The following is a 19,731-nucleotide window of genomic DNA, read 5'->3' as shown; positions in this document are numbered from 1 at the left end:
AGCTCACAAGGCCAAATGCCCCTCTTATAGGCCTAAAAAGCAAAAATACAGAACCCCTGATTTACACTACACCTCCACGTTTGTCTAATTAAGCCACTAATTCTCTCACCTCATTTTTTGCGCCCCCCATATAGATTCTCTTATATCCGTTTACAAACCAAAAATAAATTCTGTATTATATTCCTAACACTTACTAGAATCCTATCGTACCGACGATAATTATTAATTGCATTTATGTGACAATATATAATTCAGGTTTGTTGTTGTTTTTTGTTTTTTAAAATGTATTGATGAAATTATGTGTGTCAATAATAATTATGTATGTATGTGGTGTGCTATACTGTGAATGAATTGTTTATGATGAGAAGTGTGGAAGTGTTTGATTCATTGACCACCAAATGGAAAATGGGTTTAGTGCTTTGGATGGTGACGCGAGCAGAGAAGGGAGATGTTGGCTCGTGGTGTTAAGTAAGAGAGTGGGTGCTTTGTGGACACCATTTCATAAAGAGGATAAGTGAATGCGAATGAATGATTACTCCTTAATTGAGCCCTTCTCTCTCTCTCTCTCTCTCTGATTTTTTCTTCTCATTTTCAGCCTTCAAGTGCCTTTATTTGTGAGTCACGCCACAGCTATATTACTTGTAAACCCAATCCTCATCAACTCCTTTGTATTATCACACTTGTTACTCATTTTTCATGCTGAGCAAGTTGATGCCCCAAATCCATCACCTATATGTAAATATAGTTAAAGAATTAAAGTCATATGTACCCACACAAAAAAAAGAGAGAAAAGAAGTTGATCCAAATTGACAGAAAATACTACATACGTAAGCTTTTGATTTTTTCATGTAAATCTCTCTCCCGAAATAGCTCAGATAAAATCTGAAGACAATCCTTACCATTGTAGTATAATATAATATATATACATATACACACACACTGCCTCCTATTTTTAATATAAGACTTTATTTGACTTTTATTTTGGTCCTAAATATAAAACTCTCAATTCACTTTATTTTTTATATTTATGCATTTTTTCAAGGTAATTCTTCTAATGGTAGTTTTAGCTAATATATTTGATTAGTAAGGATATTTTAGAAAAGATAATACCTATTTATTATAAATAACTAATTTAACATATTTCTTTAATCTTCTCAAATTAATCAACTAGCCACACTGTCACTTATAAAAATGTGAAAAAAAAAAAGAAGAATCGGACAGACTAATGAAGTCAACTAGTTTATGAAACAACAATATTAGTTATTTTCTGAGGGTGGTAACTCAAATTAAATTTAAAAGATAACCAATGGTAATCTTGTTGATGTGTTCTTCATATGAGGGTTTGAAATTTGCAGACAATAAGTTATGATAAAAAAAACTCTCATTTCAATTTGACAATGCTTGAATTTGAATTATTAGTTGAGATAATAGTAAAAATTAGAAAATTATAGCAAAAGAAATCAATAAATAAAAATATAAAGTATATAAATAATATGGATATGGATCGCGCACACCGTATGTTTGAGGTATCACGCGCATATATTTTATAATTGGTGCATCCTTCATTGAGGGAGATGTTATAAAAGCCATGATTATTTTTTGGCTAATGACCCTTGATTAATTAATTCTTGGCCAAAAAAAAAAAGACTAATTAAGTCAATACGAACACTATGATGTGAAGGCGACAAATTTAGTGCGAGTGACGCGAGCAGTAATTTCGGTTTCTGGAGATTCTCAGATACACACGTCACATTTGTGTATATCTAGTAAAACAAAATCAAAAAAATATAATAATATATTCGCTTGGCTAGCAAAAGTTTAAGATTACTGAAATATAATTAGTGGGATGTCGGTGTGAAATAGAACTTCTTATTTCCCCCCCCCCCCCAAACCGACGCATAATTAAATTCAGATGAACTAAAATTGTTTATCAGTTGATCTCTGGTGATCGCCTTTTTGTATCTCTAAAAGAAGCACTCTTGCAATTTGCAAACTATTGGAAATTATTGAATTTAATTTAGACCAAAAGTTTCGTTATGCATTTTTTATTGAAATAAAATGCGTGGCAATAAAGCACTGAAATTACATAGACATGAAAAAGGGGAATGCTTTTCCTTGGGTCCTTCTTTCCATAAGTTGATTAAAATTAATTAAGTTTTCTTGGTTTTCCAATTGCGTAGCTCATTAAAACATAAGCTCCTCATGGAGAAGGAGGTGAAGTTGCTATTGTTAGTTTAACAATTTATAAAAGCAGTGAAAAACAGGGATGCTAAAAACAGCACTTTCGTCTCCTATTCTCAATCATACATGCAATCAATTCAATTATTTCCTGAAAACAGTTATCCAAAAACTGAGACACGGAATTAAATTTGCACTTCTAGCTTTATGGGTGAGTCTTTTTTATGTTTTCACGTAAAATATCCGAAGTTGTGGAGATAGTGCAAATTATAAAATAGACCTAATTGTCTGTACATATGCCTGAATGGATGAGGACAAGAGATTTTAAAGAAGCATGACCCCTTTCCGATTTATGAGACCTAATGAAAGAGAACACCATTCAATACCCTTGAGTTTGTTTGCCATCAAGTTTCCAGAGTCATGACGGATAGATATTTTTCATACGCTATAACTTTAATGCAGGGCATATATATGGCGAGATTTTTAATTACTCCCCTTCAAGATATTAATAGGTCAAGATCTTGGATCCGTCGCTTTATCTTGTAAGCCATGTGATTGATTGTTGATAGAGCAAAAAGTTATTAATAAGAGAGGCATTTTAACAATTTATCTTAAGATTTAATTGTTGATAGAGCAAAATAGTATCATCTAATCCGTGTAATTGATTTCATTTATGGGATAATGCTTGCTATTATTAGTAATTAAAGGTGAGACGGACTATGGAAGAATTGAAGGGGGAAATATAATTGTTGAGTAATGAAGGAAGCGCACAAGCAGAGGCGAATTGAAATAATGATTATGGACAACGACTGTGCTTGCAATAATAGCAAAGCAATTTGGAGTCACAGATTGTGCATGTACATACATACAAATAATATTACACATGGATGAGGATGCGGATGAGATTAATGAGAATGGTGTATTTTTAATTTAATGAGGAATGAGAAAGGGAGCAAAGAAACGTGGGGGGAGACAAGTTCCCAGAATTAAAGTTTGGTGCTTTTCGTGTTTGGATTCCATCGAGCAGCAATCAGGTTGGTGGAATCCCACCCGTGTCTTCAACATATTGGACTTAACCCCTCATACCAACACTTGTATCTGAGAAACCAATTCTCTAATTCTCTCCGTATATTTGCAGAAAAGGAAATCAAACTTCTAAGAAATATAATCTGGAGGCTTACTTTTAGGGCTGCGAATTTTCCACAGGGAATGGAACATATTAAATCAGCGATTTGGATTGATGGGTCTGTACGTGAGCCCCTCTGGAATTTATCCCACCTTGATTCTTCATTTTATACATATTCTGCCACCCACCCGCACTGTTACGCAAGATGTGCCTCATGAATCATCCTGTCTCCAGTCCAATCACCGTTGACACACTTGCTAAGTAGCTTTCACAATTTGCTCGATCAATAATATTCCTAATTCCTTCGTCATTAAACAAACTGTTATTTTTCCTATGATTCTTCTGAATCCTTGTAATTTAGGGCCTTCATTATTCCTTTAATCACGTGAATCTATTATAGTTCAATCTAAGGGAATCTCGCATCTCCTTTTATCGACTCTATATCCGGCTTCCAAAACAATGATCCTAAAATATCTAGCTGTAGTTTCAACAGGGACACTGGAGAGGCATACATACATATATGTATATATAACTTCAGTGTTTTAAATGATTATTTAAATCCGCGTCACCTTCATTATTTTGTAATCAAGTTTTATCAATAATTGACACAAACGCCAACTCCACCCAAATTGCTATAATGTGGCTCCCTAGAAAGTGACAGTGACAGAATTAATCAAAGCAGTAAGTAAATTTGGACATATTGTCCGACCAGTTAATACATAGTAGCATATCCACACGACACACCCACAATCGAAATTATTTCATTTAGTGGCTACTTTTTTTCTGGATAGACGAATATAAATAAGCAACATTATCCTGACCATTCACAGTAATTAAAACCATCCTGAAGTTTGCTATTTTACCCGCACAATGCTCTAATGCTTGATATTAGTGATCTTGTTATTGTTTTAACACGTGATATAACTTTTTTTAAATAGAATGGCGCGATTTAACTTTAAATTATATGCTTAAAGCCTATACATCCAAAGTTCAGAGAAATTATTTATTTGTCTACCAAAATAGAAAGTTTTATAATTAAAATCCATTAATATAATGACATTTTTGTCGTGGGGGAAAAACATGATGACTTTAAAGTAAACAACTTTGCAAAACTTTAAGACCGCACGTTTGGATCAACTCGGCAACGTGCAAGTGCGTGTGTCGGCTGTGCTCTCCCATATTACCCAAAGCGACTTTAATTTGCCATATTTTTATTCATTTTATTAACATTTTTTAAAAGGCAAGCTACCAGTTAACGACAATTAACCACTTCCCCACATATCTAGTACTCTCTCCCTTTCATTATATATATATTCGTTTTCTCTGAGAAAAAATTTTGTTTTACATGCCCTTTCTCAATTCCAAATTAACGATATTATTTTTCCTGATTTATCTTAAAATAAACTAATATTTTTAAATGCATTGAGTTATTGTTGGCAATAAATGAGTGGCAAATTTGGTGAACTATATCATATTTATTACATTTCTTATGATGAAATAAAGGATGGTGTATATTAATAATCTGGATTGTTTGGTGAGAATGCCATATCTCTTATTAAATATAATATTTAACGTGGACGAGGAAATTTAGAAATGGTAATCATAGACCTTATGTACAGCTAGTCGCCATTAACAATAACCTGTCTCACATTGGTGATAAATACCATACTATCCTTGCTCAGTTCTTCTCCACTGTTATTCCTCCAGAAAAATTGGGGAAATTACGGTACAATTTTACTTAATCAATCTAATTATTAAAAACTTTATTGAGTTGCGAATATATTATGACCTGTTGTCATTTTTCACACCAAATCTCATCACTACCATGCGTTGCTTACTTTGTCATGAGATTTTTTTAGTAATAATCATTATAAGACTATATACTATCTCTGGTCTTAATTATAAGGCATCGTTTGTAATATACAAATAAGGTCTTATAACCAGGATAAGAAGTAGTAGTACTAATTAGTTAATAATGATACGAGTAGTGATAATTAGTAAGAGGTAAGGGAGATATAGTCATACATAGTTAGGCATGGGATGAAGCGCGGTGGCTTTTCAGCCTAATCAAGCAATGAAAAGAATAAAAGCAAAAACAGGGGAAGATATTTTAATTTGAAGGGAGATGATTATATGGGGGAGGGCTTGATCCCAAATGAGATAGGACAATGAAGGGTGAATCTGATACGGATGCCTCTTATTTAGTCCACTTTATGACTTTCACTATGGGGTGCATACCTAAGATGCACTCTCTAAACTACATGACATTATATATATATATATATATATATATATATATCATTCTTTAATTTCCCATTTAATTCTATATGTCGTCGTTACGGCCAATTTGCAGCATAAGCTGCGTCGGATGATTCTTAACAATCCCTTAAATTTGCCTACAGCCCCCTCACCCACTTTCGCCGGATACCTTAAAAATATCATATATATCCTGGTGAAATATTTCAAAGAATTGATTGTATATAATGCAAATGATCGTGTAAGTTTTCTTTTTATAAAAAAAAAAAACACATTAGATTAAAGCAGGTGATTCTGTAATCTCACCAAAACCAAATTATTTTACAACAGCGCAAAAGGTGTTTACAAAAAGAAATATTCGATAGCCACCACTCTATGGATATTGTTGTTGAGAAAAGTAAATTGTTTTATTTTGTACAGGCACCAACCAAATATGGTTCCATGCAGCGCTGCCTGGCTTATATTTGGAAAACAATATGATAAAAGCAACAAATTAAAATGAACGATGAGATCTGACCCGACATGATGTTAATAATTAAAACGTTATTTTCAGTAAGATATAATGGGGATGGATAATGATTCGTGTGCAATAGAGGAACAGGTTTATGGAGAAGAAATAGCCCAAATATGTAAATTCTTGGATGAATAGGAGGGACTTGTGTTGAAAATAATGTAGACAGTATTGAAATTGATTTCTAATATCCGCTTTGTATTGAGTCAACTTGCTCTAATTTGCCAAGTCCCTATTTTGATTTTTTTTATTTTGAATTAAAACAACAGACAGTAGTCATTTGAGATTGTAAGCTTGACTAAAATCGCAACTTTCTATCTGTAAGAAAATTTTCATGCCTTTTTTCAGTAGATACAAAGGCAATATTATTCGAGCTAGTATCGGGTATTAAATATAAGTATCTTTCTTAGCGGAGATTTGAATCTTAATTTACTACATTGTGAAGGATTAGTCATTCCTGTTAGACCTAACTCCTGTTGGCTTTGAGTTATAAGTTAATTAACCATGACTCGCCAAATTTAATTCAGAATAGATTTGTATAAAAAAAAAAAAGAATTCAGAATAGATTGCCTGAATGGTAGATATAATGGGCTTTACCCAGCAAGAAAGAGATACTTATGTTAGATTGGGATGGAGTAAAGGAATCCATCTTGATATACTGGCGTGTTCTTCATCTGGATTTGTAGGCCCGGCCCCGGACTACTTTATATTTGTGAAGCCCAAGTTTAATAACGAATAATTATGTCATTATGAAGTTGCTGCCAAGGCAGCCGGCACCGACTCGCGACTCGAACCATTAATGACGGGAGTCTATTACATTCTGTCATATTTTCATTTTCATTCTTTTCTTAATTGCTAAAATTAAAAATCTAGACATCTTTTCCCCAGACCGTGCATGGGAGGATGGTTAATATATTTTTTTAAAGTTATACTCATCTTTTTAATATTTGAATATTATTGACATACTATATTTAGACAAAATATACATTGACGTAACAAACATAAAAGCGCGCTGAGCACAAGAAAATATCAGGACAGAGTTTTTTTTTTTAAAAAAAGAAAAAGGTACACAAAACTACTAGAAAAAACAGCACATTATTCGTGACGTAGCGAGATTCTTTGAATTTTATACTTTTAAAAGAAGTTGAGGTAGTGAGGGATGATTATCAGCCAATGCTGTTATCTCGAGACATAATAGTAAAAATTGCAAGAAAAAAAAAAAGCTGTCCAGCTAATTAATTAAGGTGATCCTTATATATTGACAGAAATTGGTACAGTTACTCAGTTAGTAAGGAGTCGGCTTCTGACGTGTTACTACTTTACCTATACACACACGCGCGCACACACATATATATATATAGGATCCATGTCAGGGTGGAGATTTATTCATCCATAGGGAAAGCTAAAGTTCAGGCAGGACTTAGACCATTTCAACAAGACCAAACCATGACGTTCTGCAAAATTAGGAGGCAATTACAGCTTGTCATTTTACGCAAAAACAGGAAAACTTTGCTTGAACAACATGTGCATATATAACAACCACCAGTTAGTTGACTCCTTCGTTTTGTCTTCGCGGTGAGCACGTCATTCTCTGTTCACTTGGGGGTTTGGTAATAAATAGGTTTGTCAGCAGTATCCATTGAGGTAACTGGCAGCTCTTGTGCTGATTCCTTCACTGTTGCCGGTGGCGTCGGGTCTGCCAGCTCGTCCTTGCCTTTTCCCCACACCACACAGTACAGACCCACAGCGATAATCATCCCTCCTATTATACTGCCATCACCAATAATCCAGCCATATATAGCATGAGTCAGCCATAAACCATCACTATATATCAATAATGATATAAACCACACACAAGAAAGAAGGGGAAAAAAAAAAAAGGGTCGGACTGAGGTCCACAAAATAGAAAATATACCTTCCGAGATGGAGTTGTTCGGACAGAAGGAAGGAGCTCAAAGCAGCAACGATGACCATGCAGAGGGGATAGAAGGCCGTCACGAACACTGGGCCTTTGGTCTGCAGCACCAATCCTTGCACGTAATACGCTATCCCCGACCCAGCTATTCCCTGCATGTGTCGTTTCGATCATGTTTGTATCCTCATCAGTGCCCTGAATTAACCATATATAATAAGAACTATATGCAGCTCGGGTGAGAAGTGATGACCGCGTAGAGAGGAGAAAAGAGCCTGTAGTCCCAGCCGAGAGACCAAGCGCCGGGGTGGTGGTCCGATATAAGAGCCGCAACTCCACTCTGCAAGCTGCCCACTAAGCATATCAAGCACGCCAGTGACAGTTCCGCCGGGTATTTCTTCACCGTTATCGACTGTATGTACACATGCAATTTCACTCTTGATTCAGTTAAACATCGTTAGATCTGAGTTACGTTAACGAGTAGGGTTTAATATAGGATTGAACATGCGGTGAACCTGCAAGATGAAGAAACAAGACCAAGCGGCACAACCTAGGAGTAGGAAAAGTGTTCCGATGAGCCAGTGTTTGTGAGGGGAATCATGGCGTCCCTCTGCCTGCTGCTTGCTTGCGCTAGTTGCAGAATGAAAAAGGGGTACGATGGGGCCTTTGTACAGCGTCATCAGCAGCGCCCCTCCAAACGTCACCATCGTTCCCACCACCTTCGCTCTGCTCCCTGCCTCCCTCATCCTCAAACGCTCCAACCTGACCCCAGTTTATCACAGATAATCATATTCATTAATTACTCCTGCGTGTGTTTGTTATTTCATAACAATGAAATTTCCTTTGTGGCTGGCTACTGAGTTCTGACCTAAAGATGATTGCTAATACAAAGGTGAGGGAGGGCACGGTGTTGATGATAGCAGACGTAAACGCAGCTGAAGTGTACTGCATCCCCAAGAAAGTGAAACCTTGGTCCACCACCGGCCTGAAATCACATACAGGTTAGGTTACGCTTAAAATTACCTATTATAATAACACGTTTAACTTTCTCTGAACGGCTACTTATTCTTCACCTAACAAATTATATCCTTGAATGAAAAGATATGCAAAGGAGAGTTAATTTATAATTTTTAGATATTCATAAAGATCAATTATTCATATAATTATATGATATTGCATGATTATATCCTTCTTTAAGTGACATATATGTGATATTGAGGGGGTCGGGATCATATAAGTCGAAAGTAATACTCCAGCAAGCCGAGAAGCATGATCTGTAAAAATACAGAGATTGTCATCTTGGGCCTCACTTTCCTGCAAAACCAAAAGCAGTAATTAAATAATAACGGGAGAGGAGGCAGATGAGTATATAAAATGAGGGAATTAGAAAAACGTGCCTATCAAGGAAGAAAGCAAAAGGAGCAAGGGAAAGAGCAGCAAAGGCATTGCGATAGGCACTAAACACAAAACGATTAACACCGTGCTTCGCGCTGGTCATTGCGAACAGCACAGTTCCTGCTAGCAAGAATTGCAATGCCACCATTAGCACAAAAGGCTTTGCCTTGTTCACCAAACTGCTGCTGGTTCCACATATCTCTCCCATCGCTCACCCACTCACTCAATTTTTTCTGATCACAACGCTCAGAGATGATGCTTCCAAGTGAAATATAATATTAGGTGGGTTGCTATAAGGGCTGCGTATTTTCCACGTGGAATGGAACATATTTATTAACTATTTGAACTGATGGATCCGTACGTGTACGCCCTCTGGAATTTATCCCACCTTGATTCTTCATCACTTCATACATATTCTTCCACCCAGCAGGGAATACACACACCACCTCATGAATCGTTCTGTCTCCAGTGCAATCACCGTTGGCACACTAATAATATTCCTAATTCCTTCTTCATTAAACAACTTCTTGTTCTTCCCATGATTCTCCTGCATCCTTGTTATTTGAATTTACGGCCTTCATTATTCCTTTAATTAATCACGCGAATCTATTATATTTCACGTACAGCAACGTAACCAAAGTTATTCAACCTAAGGGAGTCGCTTCTCCATTTACTGGTTGTATATCCACACACCACACACATAATTGACATTATTTCACGTAGTGGCTACTTGTTCTCTGGATAGATTAATATAAATCATGAAGTTTATTATTTTACCCGCATAATACTGAAATGCTTGATATTAGTGATCTTCATATAATGACTCTTTTATCAGGGAAGACAACAAAAACATGATGACTTTAAAGTAAACACACCTTTGACCGCGTGTGTCGGCTGTGCTTTCCCATATTACCCAAAGGGACCTTCATTTCCAATAGTTTATCCATTTTATTTAACATTTTTGAAGAGGCAATTAAGCTACCTGTTAGTGACATTTAACCACTTCCCCACATATATATCTAGTACTCCCTTTCATTATATTTGTTTTCTCAAGGTTAAAAAAATAAAACTTGTTTTAGGAAGAATTATTATAAAGTCCTAAGAAATGAATGTAATCATTAAAAAAATCTCATAACAATTAAACAACATGCAATAATGAGTTATAATGCTCTTTTTATTTCACATGTCATTTCTCAATTCCAAAATAACAATATCATTTTTCCTGATTCACCCTTAAAATAAAATGATATTTGTAGAGGTAATGAGTTATTGTTAGCAATAAATGGGCGACAGATTCGGTGAATTATGTCATATTTTCACATATTTATTACATTTCTTATTATTATGTGCGCAACATAACCTTAAAGAATGAATATATTGAAATAGGATAATACTTGCATCAAATTTCTTATATTCATGATGTTAAATTCTCCAATTACACATGACTATATGTTTTGTTTTTGAAATATTATATTAGCATTTAATACCACTTAGTTATAAATTCTCATGAAACAAAAAATAACACAGGACCACATATTATGGACAACTTGACATAATAGGCATAAAAAACTTGATCCAAGTTTTTTTCCCAATTGAAAGAAAGGTCGTGGTGTATTAATAAACCGGAGGGGTTTGGTGAGAATGATTGTAAGCCATATCTCTTACTAATTAAATATGGTATTTAGCGTGGATGATGCAAATTGTGATAATCCGTATGAAGCAAGGGAGATGTAGTCATAGATAGATACGCAGGCGATGATGCGCGCGGTGGCTTATCGGCCTAATCAAGTAATGAGAAGAATATTAGCAGAAACAGTGGAAGATATTTTAATTGGAAGGGAGATAGTAATATCGGGGAGCTGGCTTGATCCCAGATGAGAAATGGGAATGAAGCATGAATCTGATACGGATGCCTCTGGTTTATGCCACTTTACGACTTTCACTGACTATGGGGCATATGCAGGGCGCACTCTCTAAATAACATGACATTATACATATATCGTCCTTTTCCATCGTCGTTATGGCCAATTTGCAGCATAAGCTGCGTCGGATGATTCTTAACACTTCTTTAATTTGCTTTCACCGCCCTCCCTCGCTTTCACCCCAAACACCTCAAAATTATCACATATTACACACACACGCACATAATGGAAGTGATTCTGTATGTTTTCTTTTTATCGGAAAAACCAAATGAAAAAATGACCAGAGAAAAAAACTAGAAATTACTAAATACCAAATAAGGAATATCAACAAAAATTTGTTGTCATTTGCAAATTCAGCATCATCAACACTAAATAAAGAGTTGTTATTAAACCTGATTTGAAATTTAGTAATTTTCAGTTTTTTTTTTTATCATTTTCTCAAACCAAATTATTTCACAAAAGCACAAAAGGTGGTGACAAAAAAGAAAAAGTCGATAGCCGCTGTGTGGATATTGTTGCTGAGAAAGTGACCTGTCTTAACAAGTCATGCCCTCACAAATGGCCTTCACTGGAATTATCAGGATTTGAAGGGGCGGTGAGTGATCTCAATTTTCAATTTGATTGTTAAGAATGCATTCATTCATCAATGCACTACTATTATAGACCTGTCCCATCCCGTCATGAGTGAATTTCTTTTAAACATGGGCAAATATGGAGGGGTATTATGTTGTTATACTCCTCCGGTCCTTAATATAGGATCCAATTGGTGAGTTGGTTTTGGTCCTAAATATAAGACTCATTTTCATATTTATCAATTTTTCTAAATTACCCCTATAGATATTCCCTCAATCATAATCAAGTGTGGAAGAAGGAGAGGGGTATCAAGAAAGATGATTATGGTGTTTTAGGAAAAACGTGTCATATTTTTTATAATTAAATAACTTACCTAACTTCCTTAATCTAATCAAATTAGTTAAATGGGTCTTATATTAAGGATCGGAAGAGTACTGTTTTTTTCCCGCTACGTATAGGTATCATTCTACTATCTCTAGTCCTAAATATAAGACTTAATTTATAGATTATAAACTAGGTCTTATAATTAGAATTAAAGGTAGTATTAAATACTATTTTATTTGAGATACTGTTAAGTACTAAATACAAATACATCTCCTAACAATTATCATATACCAGGAATTAGCCTTTTCTACTGTTATTATGTCTTGGGTTCCTTTTAGATGGCATGGAATGAAAGAGGGCAGACAATAGGATGAATCCAGAAGATTAAAGTGGGCTTGAAGCATGCTCCCATGTAGCCAGCCCATCTTCATAATGCTGCGGCCGTGTTCCTCATCTCCATCTGTACGTACGGCCCGGGCCTGCTTTTCCTTTGTGAAGGCCTTATTTAATCGCCAGTCATTGTATATAATCTGTCTGATTGATACTGCGGTTCAGAATTTGGTTTAAAAAACAAAGTGTTGTTTGAAAGAAAGCGCGACAGAGTCGTAAATTGAGCGACTCCGCAGCCGGGTCTGTTTCTCCTCCTCTGATTATCTGGGTCCACTCCTCCACCATCGAGAGAACGACGTCGTCCCGAGCTGTGGCGTATGATCACACAAGTTAAAGGTAGGGCGGAGCAACCGGATGAGCTATCCCAAGGTAAACTTTTGGAAACCGGAACTCATGGCCCAGCCTGCAACTCATATTTCCAGTTGTCATTATTTTACTGATGTCTTTCTCCCGTCTCGGCTTTATTTTTCTTTTTTCTTTTTTTTGTGTGTGACTATCTCAGCCTCATTTATTGAGTGGTATATATCAAACGCGATAAATAATTCTCACGTGTCACTCCACACAAACACACAATCATATATAATACAGATAATGAAGGATCCATGTCAGCTCCAGGTAAGGATTTATTCATTGGGAAAGCTAAAGTGCAGACATGACACAGACAAGATGGAAGAATTACAATAAAATCTCAAAAAAATAATTATAAAATAAGTTTTAAGAAGTGTTATATTCTATCCTGAAACTTGTCATTACAGCTCACTTAAATTGTTATTGAAACTTCTTAATAATTATTTTTTTTGTTTGGTACCTCAGTGTAATTCTCTTCTCTAACAAAACCAAACCATGACGTGCTGCAAAATTAGGAGGCAATTACAGCTTGTCATTTTACGCAAAAACAGGAAAACTTTGCTTGAACAACGTGTGTATATATATAACAACCACCAGTTACTTGACTTCTTCGTTTTGTCTTCGCGGTGAGCACGTCATTCTCTGTTCACTTGGGGGTTTGGTAATAAATAGGTTTGTCAGCAGTATCCATTGAGGTAACTGGCAGCTCTTGTGCTGATTCCTTCACTGTTGCCGGTGGCGTCGGGTCTGCCAGCTCGTCCTTGCCTTTTCCCCACACCACACAGTACAGACCCGCCGCGATAATCATCCCTCCTATTATACTGCCATCACCAATAATCCAGCCATATATAGCATGAGTCAGCCAATCATATATACTTGATAGACCAGCACTATATATCAATAATAATCTAAACCACACACAAAAAGAAAAGGACAAAAAAAAAAAGGAGTGGACTGAGGTCCAAACAATAGAAAATATACCTTCCGAGATGGAGTTGTTCGGACAGAAGGAAGGAGCCCAGAGCAGCAACGATGACCATGCAGAGGGGATAGAAGGCCGTCACGAACACTGGGCCTTTGGTCTGCAGCACCAATCCTTGCATGTAATACGCTATCCCCGACCCAGCTATTCCCTGCATGTGTAGTTTCGATCATGTTTGTATCCTCATCAGTGCGCTGAATTAACCATATATAATAAGAACTATATGCAGCTCGGGTGAGAGGTAATGACCGCGTAGAGAGGAGAAAAGAGCCTGTAGTCCCAGCCGACAGACCAAGCTCCGGGGTGGTGGTCCGATATAAGAGCCACCGCTCCGCTCTGCAAGCTGCCCACTAAGCATATCAAGCACGCCAGTGACAGTTCCGCCGGGTACTTCTTCACCGTTATCGACTGTACATATGCAATTTCACTCTTGATTCAGTTAAACATAGTTCGATCTGGGTTAATGATGAATTGAGTTCATTATAGGAATGGACATGTGGCGAACCTGCAAGATGAAGAAACAAGACCAAGCGGCACAACCTAGGAGTATGAAAAGTGTGCCGGTGAGCCAGTGTTTGTGAGGGGAATCATGGCGTCCCTCTGCCTGCTGCTTGCTTGCACTAATTGCAGAATGAAAAAGGGGTACGATGGGGCCTTTGTACAGCGTCATCAGCAGCGCCCCTCCAAACGTCACCATCGTTCCCACCACCTTCGCTATGCTCCCTGCCTCCCTTATCATCAAACGCTCCAACCTGACCCAAGTTCATCACATATAATCATATTCATTTATTACTCCCGCATGTGTGTTATTTTATGACTATGAAATTTCCTTTGTGGCTGGCTACTGAGTTCTGACCTAAAGATGATAGCTAATACAAAGGTGATGGAGGGCACGGTGTTCATAATAGCAGACGCAAAGGTGGCTGAAGTGTACTGCATCCCCAGGAAAGTGAAACCTTGGTCCACCACCGGCCTGAAAATCACATACAGGTTAGGTTACACTTAAAATTATCTATTATAATAACACGTTTAACTTCCCCCGAACTGCTACTTCTACGATATTTAAAAACTTGTTGTCTAGTCCATGTAACAAATTAGATTCTTGCATGAATATATTATATATATATATATATATATATATAAATAAAGGCGAGTTGTTTAATTTTTAGACAGGCAATAGAGATCAATTCATACATGATATTGCACGATTATTAGTTCCTTCTTTAAGAGACATATGATACTGATGGGAAAATATAGGTTAAGAGTAATACTCCAGAAAGCCGAGAAGCATGATCTGTAAAAATACAGAGATTGTCATTTTGGGCCTCACTTTCCTGCAAAATCAAACAGGAAGAAAGCATGAGATAAGAACGCAGTATAGAGGAGGCGGATGCATAAATTAAAATGAGGGAAAGAAAGACGTACCTATCAAGGAAGAAAGCAAAAGGAGCGAGGGAGAGAGCAGCAAAGGCATTGCGATAGGCACTAAACACAAAACGATTGACGCCGTGCTTCATACTGGTCATCCCGAACAGCACAGTCCCTGCTATCCCAAACTGCAATGCCACCATTAGCACATAAGGCTTCGCCTTATTCATCAAACTGCTCGTCCCACACATTTCTCCCTTCACTCACTCAATTTCTCTGATCACAACTCTCAGAGATGCTCCGAACTGTGTCACAGCCTGCTTCTTTTATATACAATCACCTCAGAGAGCGATGACCGAGACAACCAACCCCACTTGGCCAAGTGCATCTGGATAAGCATCAAAGTTTCTGCTTTTTAGATATATTCCCCTCCCTAATTAACTCAATTCTCACTCTTTTGTAATTAATAAATAAAAACTCCATTCAGGCCCCTCCCCCCCCCCCCCCAAAAAAAAAGCTTCTTTAATTTAATTTTAGTTTCTTGGCAATGTGCCAATATCGACGTAGATGCGTTAAATTAGTTAGTGGAGTACTGGCTTCCTCTATGTTGAGTCAGAGCACACTTGGGGGCATGTCACCATGTTTTCCCATCAAATCCTCAACCTTTTCCTGAGTATGGTGGGCTCTCCAGGCCATTAATCTGGCTAAACCTGTTTCTTTATTTCAAATTGCGAATCCCTTTCTCCCTCCAATCTCAATCACACCGAAATTTGCTCTACGTACCTCACTTACGCATGCAGTGCCAGTGGCTACTAGCCAGCTACTAGCTAGTCCCAATAATGAGTTCATCTCTCCATCATTTATTGGTAAATGATAATTGATTGGCCAAAAATAAACGTTATTAATTTGTATTTTTACTAGAACAAAATATATAGCTAGATACTGAGAAGAACAAGAGAAATTAAAGGGCCTTCAAAATTGTGAGCATCATGTAAATGATCTCTTGTTCCGTGTGTTCTTAAAAGGAGGGATCGTGCGCCAGGTATGTGTGCTTCGACTTTTTCTAATCTCATCCTCTTCCCAGCTTTATTCATCATTTATAACTCAAAAGTTAAGATGATACGGTGCACGTTTTTCATTGGATGATATTGGGGTTAAGTGAAACTTCGTTTTCGTTGAATTACACAGGAGATACGCGAGAATCAAAATTATTGTGAGCCCCAATGATAGGATGGTCATGCTTGTGAAATTGGAATTTGATATATAATGTTGCTTTTTCTTTTTGAATGACGATTGTGTGTGAAAAAACTAAAATAAATAAAATTCATTCAGATCATATTCAAACGACACGAAATTATTATTTTTTTGTGCCAACGATACGAAATTAATATTAAATTCATAAAGTAAACAAGAAATTAAACCCATAAGATTCATTGTGAATGACCATATATAAATGAACACTGTGCTAACGAACCAAATGACTAAAAAGGGGACACAGGTTTGAAATGGATTCTCAGTACGTAAAACCCCTCAAAATTGTACCCCAAAAAAAAAAAATCCCTCAAATATATTCTAATATGTTCAAAATCGAATCAAATTGGTTATTTCCAAACAAAACTAATTAAACATGAGTTTGAAATGGATTCTTAGTACGTAAAACCTCTTTATCAAGATCCATGTTTCGCTTGGCGCCTGATCCGCCATATGTTTGCTTTTCGATAAACTTGGGAAAGGAGAAGGCCAAAGTTAAATCGAAGATACCCCCATCCCCATTTTTGAAGTTTCTCCCCTGTCTCTGTCATTTTCAAGTTCAGTAATTTTTTTTTTTGGGGTACTAAAGTTCAGTATTTGAAGCTAAACAAACTCAAAAGTTCTGGGTTCTTTCCAAATGCGGTTGTCGTACCAGTCTTTGTAAGTACGTCACACAAAGTAAGTCCATTTTGTAAGGATATCATTTTCAAACTCACCTTAATTTTAATCTGCAGATTTAAATGAACAACTAGAAATTTCTCCCATGCGATGCACAGATTAATCTATTTGATTATATTTAAAAGTTTCATAAATTGCATTATCTAAGATAGTTTAAAATTTACTGCTGATAGGAATATATTTTTTTATTCATTTTAATGGAATTTGAATTAGAAATGCAGAATTTATGGCGAATAGATGAAAATTTGAAATTAATTATTTATTTCTCTATTTAAGCCTCTTATTGACATGCTATTTAATTATAATACCTCCTATTTAATTTAATATATTCAAATTTCAATTAAGATATTATTTAAATTGAAAGTTAATTATTATTTTTTTCATTTGAATCTCTATTTGAAATTGCATTTATTTATAATGTTTCCTATTTAACTCAATATATTCAAATCTCAATTAAAATGTTATTTAAATCTCATTAATTAAAGATATTTGGATTCTATAATCTTATATTTGACTTATTTTTAAACAAATTAAATATTACAAGTTTTTAAAAATATAATTGATTTAAATTTTACTTAATTGATGCATAAAGTATTTAATTCATTGATATGTCACGAGAATAAAATTTAATACATATAATTGATTTTATGAATAATAAATCATATTTTTAAAAGTGAGCGATATATTAGATATCATTAATTGTATTTGCGTCAATGATGCGTTTTAGTCTTATTTTTCATGACTTTTCGCATTAAATATCAACCGATACAAGCTTTTATGGCTGAAAAACAAAGAGATGTAAGCTTTTATGATGGGGGAGAAAAGCTTCTCAATATAATTTTTTTATTTTAAAAAAATAGAGGTGACGAAAGATTGCACCCGCATATCAAGGAGAGTGCGTCTATCCGTTTAGTAACGATAAGTTGCCTTGTAGGAATAAAAATTATTGAGTCCAAGTATTTTATTTCATCATTTCATGGCCCCAAAAAAAAAAAAAAGCAGAGAGAGAGAGAGTTTTTAATTGGTTGCTTCTTATTCAGCATGCATAGTCGAACTCTAGGGCCTGGAAGCAAATCCGTTTGCTTCATAATGATGCGTTCTTTGTGTAATGCTCTATGGTTAAGGAAAATGATTTCGAAAGATCCATATTTAAGTGTTTGCATAATGGTCACTGAACAATACTGTTAAACGCAAAACGAGTATGGGGGCTATGGCTAATAGTTTCTTATCCTCTGTCATTGAAATCCAGGGGCGTGATTTGTCGCAGTGAGTGCAAGCACTTTCTGTTTCCCATGCTGGTTTAAACTAGTAAAAACGATTACGAATAGATGAAAGCCGTACATGGTAAGCTTGCATTAGCATATAGAAAAAAGTGAGAGAAGATGTTGCTTGGTTTATTTTGGCATGCTCAATTATAGAGAGAAGACGTGCAAAATACAACTCTACAAAGGCCAGTTTTACAAAAGAGAATAAAAGAGAGAAAAAGAACGGTTCAATTTTGAAAATAAAGAAAGGAAAGAAAATGAAGAAGAACAAGACATATGCAGAGAGGGAACCTGGGCACCACAACAAAGACCTACTCTTCAATCATCGTGTGCCCAAAAAAAAGCAAGATAATAATAGTAACGGAGACCATATAGGTCAAAGGAAATACGATTATGGGATTCCTTTAGGCTCATTAAAGTATTCTGATTTAAACGTAGATTAATCATTCTTTTCCCCCGTACGTGACACAGCAAATCTCTACTCTCCGCAATACTGAAATCGGAAACAAATGGGATATTGAGGGGGGGTGTTTGGATGAGGCAAAACTATAGTTTGAAGAATAGCTTCTAGAGAATAGATTCTAGACAGAATAGATTTTGAAAGAATGGATTTTCTGAAAAAAGTGATTCTGATAAAGTGAGAATGTTTGGATAATTATTGTCAGAAATGTTTTTTAATATATAGAAATTACTAAAAAGAATATAAGTTTAAATGATAATTACATGTAAGATATATTTCATAATATATGTTTATTTGAAGTAATAAATTTGTTAATAATATATATTTTGGCAACATAATAAATAAGATATAAATAATATAATTAATAAAAAAGTAATGTGTATATATATTAATAAAATAATTAAATATGTTTTTAGGAAAGTGATTTACTTTGCCAAAAAAAATTATTATTTCCTAAAAATTTTAAAGATGAAATCCCATATTTTTTTTTCACAAAATTAAATAACCACACAAAAAAAATTCATATTAATTCTCTTAATAATAGAAGCTGCAACGAAATATATTTGTCCAAGTAGTTTTTTTTAACAACACATTACATTATCTGAAAAGAAAAAAGAAAATAAAAAGGACATGACTATTCTTGTATATAGTGAATAATTTGATCTCTTATGGAGTCACGAAGCCAAACCATGTGAGATGAAGATTCTATTGATGAAGGTATTAAGACCTTGTCTACATATTAACTCTCTAATTAGGTTTTACATTAATGACCGGAACAATAATCTTACATTT

The 19,731-nt window shown here is 35.4% G+C and overlaps 2 protein-coding genes across 3 annotated transcripts; both read right to left on the bottom strand.

Moving 5' to 3' along the window:
- Positions 1–7,499: 7,499 nt before the first annotated feature.
- On the bottom strand, positions 7,500–9,612 carry LOC114743881 (WAT1-related protein At4g08290-like). Of its 2 annotated transcripts, XM_028932087.1 has the most exons (7): positions 9,381–9,612; positions 9,235–9,297; positions 8,852–8,968; positions 8,499–8,745; positions 8,237–8,395; positions 7,987–8,138; positions 7,500–7,841 (listed from the first exon to the last, which is right to left on the bottom strand). In XM_028932087.1, exons 1-7 carry the CDS (start codon positions 9,584–9,586, stop codon positions 7,667–7,669), a joined length of 1,119 nt encoding a protein of 372 aa, XP_028787920.1. In that variant the 5' UTR covers positions 9,587–9,612; the 3' UTR covers positions 7,500–7,666. The 2 variants fall into 2 exon arrangements, with proteins under 2 accessions (XP_028787920.1, XP_028787919.1); XM_028932086.1 differs by lacking the exon at positions 9,235–9,297.
- Positions 9,613–13,352: 3,740 nt separating this feature from the next.
- On the bottom strand, positions 13,353–15,602 carry LOC114743880 (WAT1-related protein At4g08290-like). Its single transcript, XM_028932084.1, has 7 exons — positions 15,343–15,602; positions 15,189–15,251; positions 14,774–14,890; positions 14,423–14,669; positions 14,167–14,325; positions 13,917–14,068; positions 13,353–13,756 (listed from the first exon to the last, which is right to left on the bottom strand). The coding sequence occupies exons 1-7, from the start codon at positions 15,534–15,536 to the stop codon at positions 13,582–13,584; spliced, it is 1,107 nt and encodes a 368-aa protein (XP_028787917.1). The 5' UTR covers positions 15,537–15,602; the 3' UTR covers positions 13,353–13,581.
- Between the last annotated feature and the right edge of the window lie 4,129 nt (positions 15,603–19,731).

The sequence above is a fragment of the Neltuma alba genome, unplaced genomic scaffold, assembly GCF_004799145.2.
Source record: "Neltuma alba isolate B1F8T4 unplaced genomic scaffold, ASM479914v2 tig00004165_pilon, whole genome shotgun sequence".
Lineage (NCBI taxonomy): Eukaryota > Viridiplantae > Streptophyta > Magnoliopsida > Fabales > Fabaceae > Neltuma > Neltuma alba.
The sequence above is the reverse complement of the archived record's forward strand: the minus strand, read 5'-3'. Positions and strand labels throughout refer to the sequence as shown.

Bases quoted from the DNA above. Each gene is read 5' to 3' on its own strand.
- LOC114743881 (XM_028932087.1), bottom strand. From the start codon at position 9,586: ATGGGAGAGATATGTGGAACCAGCAGCAGTTTGGTGAACAAGGCAAAG. The intron at 8,969-9,234 runs GTATTACTTTCG...ATGTGATTTCAG, and splicing joins ATGCTTCTCGGCTTGCTGGA to GCCGGTGGTGGACCAAGGTT. The intron at 8,746-8,851 runs GTCAGAACTCAG...AACTGGGGTCAG, and splicing joins GTATTAGCAATCATCTTTAG to GTTGGAGCGTTTGAGGATGA.
- LOC114743880 (XM_028932084.1), bottom strand. From the start codon at position 15,536: ATGTGTGGGACGAGCAGTTTGATGAATAAGGCGAAGCCTTATGTGCTA. The intron at 14,670-14,773 runs GTCAGAACTCAG...AACTTGGGTCAG, and splicing joins GTATTAGCTATCATCTTTAG to GTTGGAGCGTTTGATGATAA. The intron at 14,326-14,422 runs GTTCGCCACATG...GCATATGTACAG, and splicing joins CTTGTTTCTTCATCTTGCAG to TCGATAACGGTGAAGAAGTA.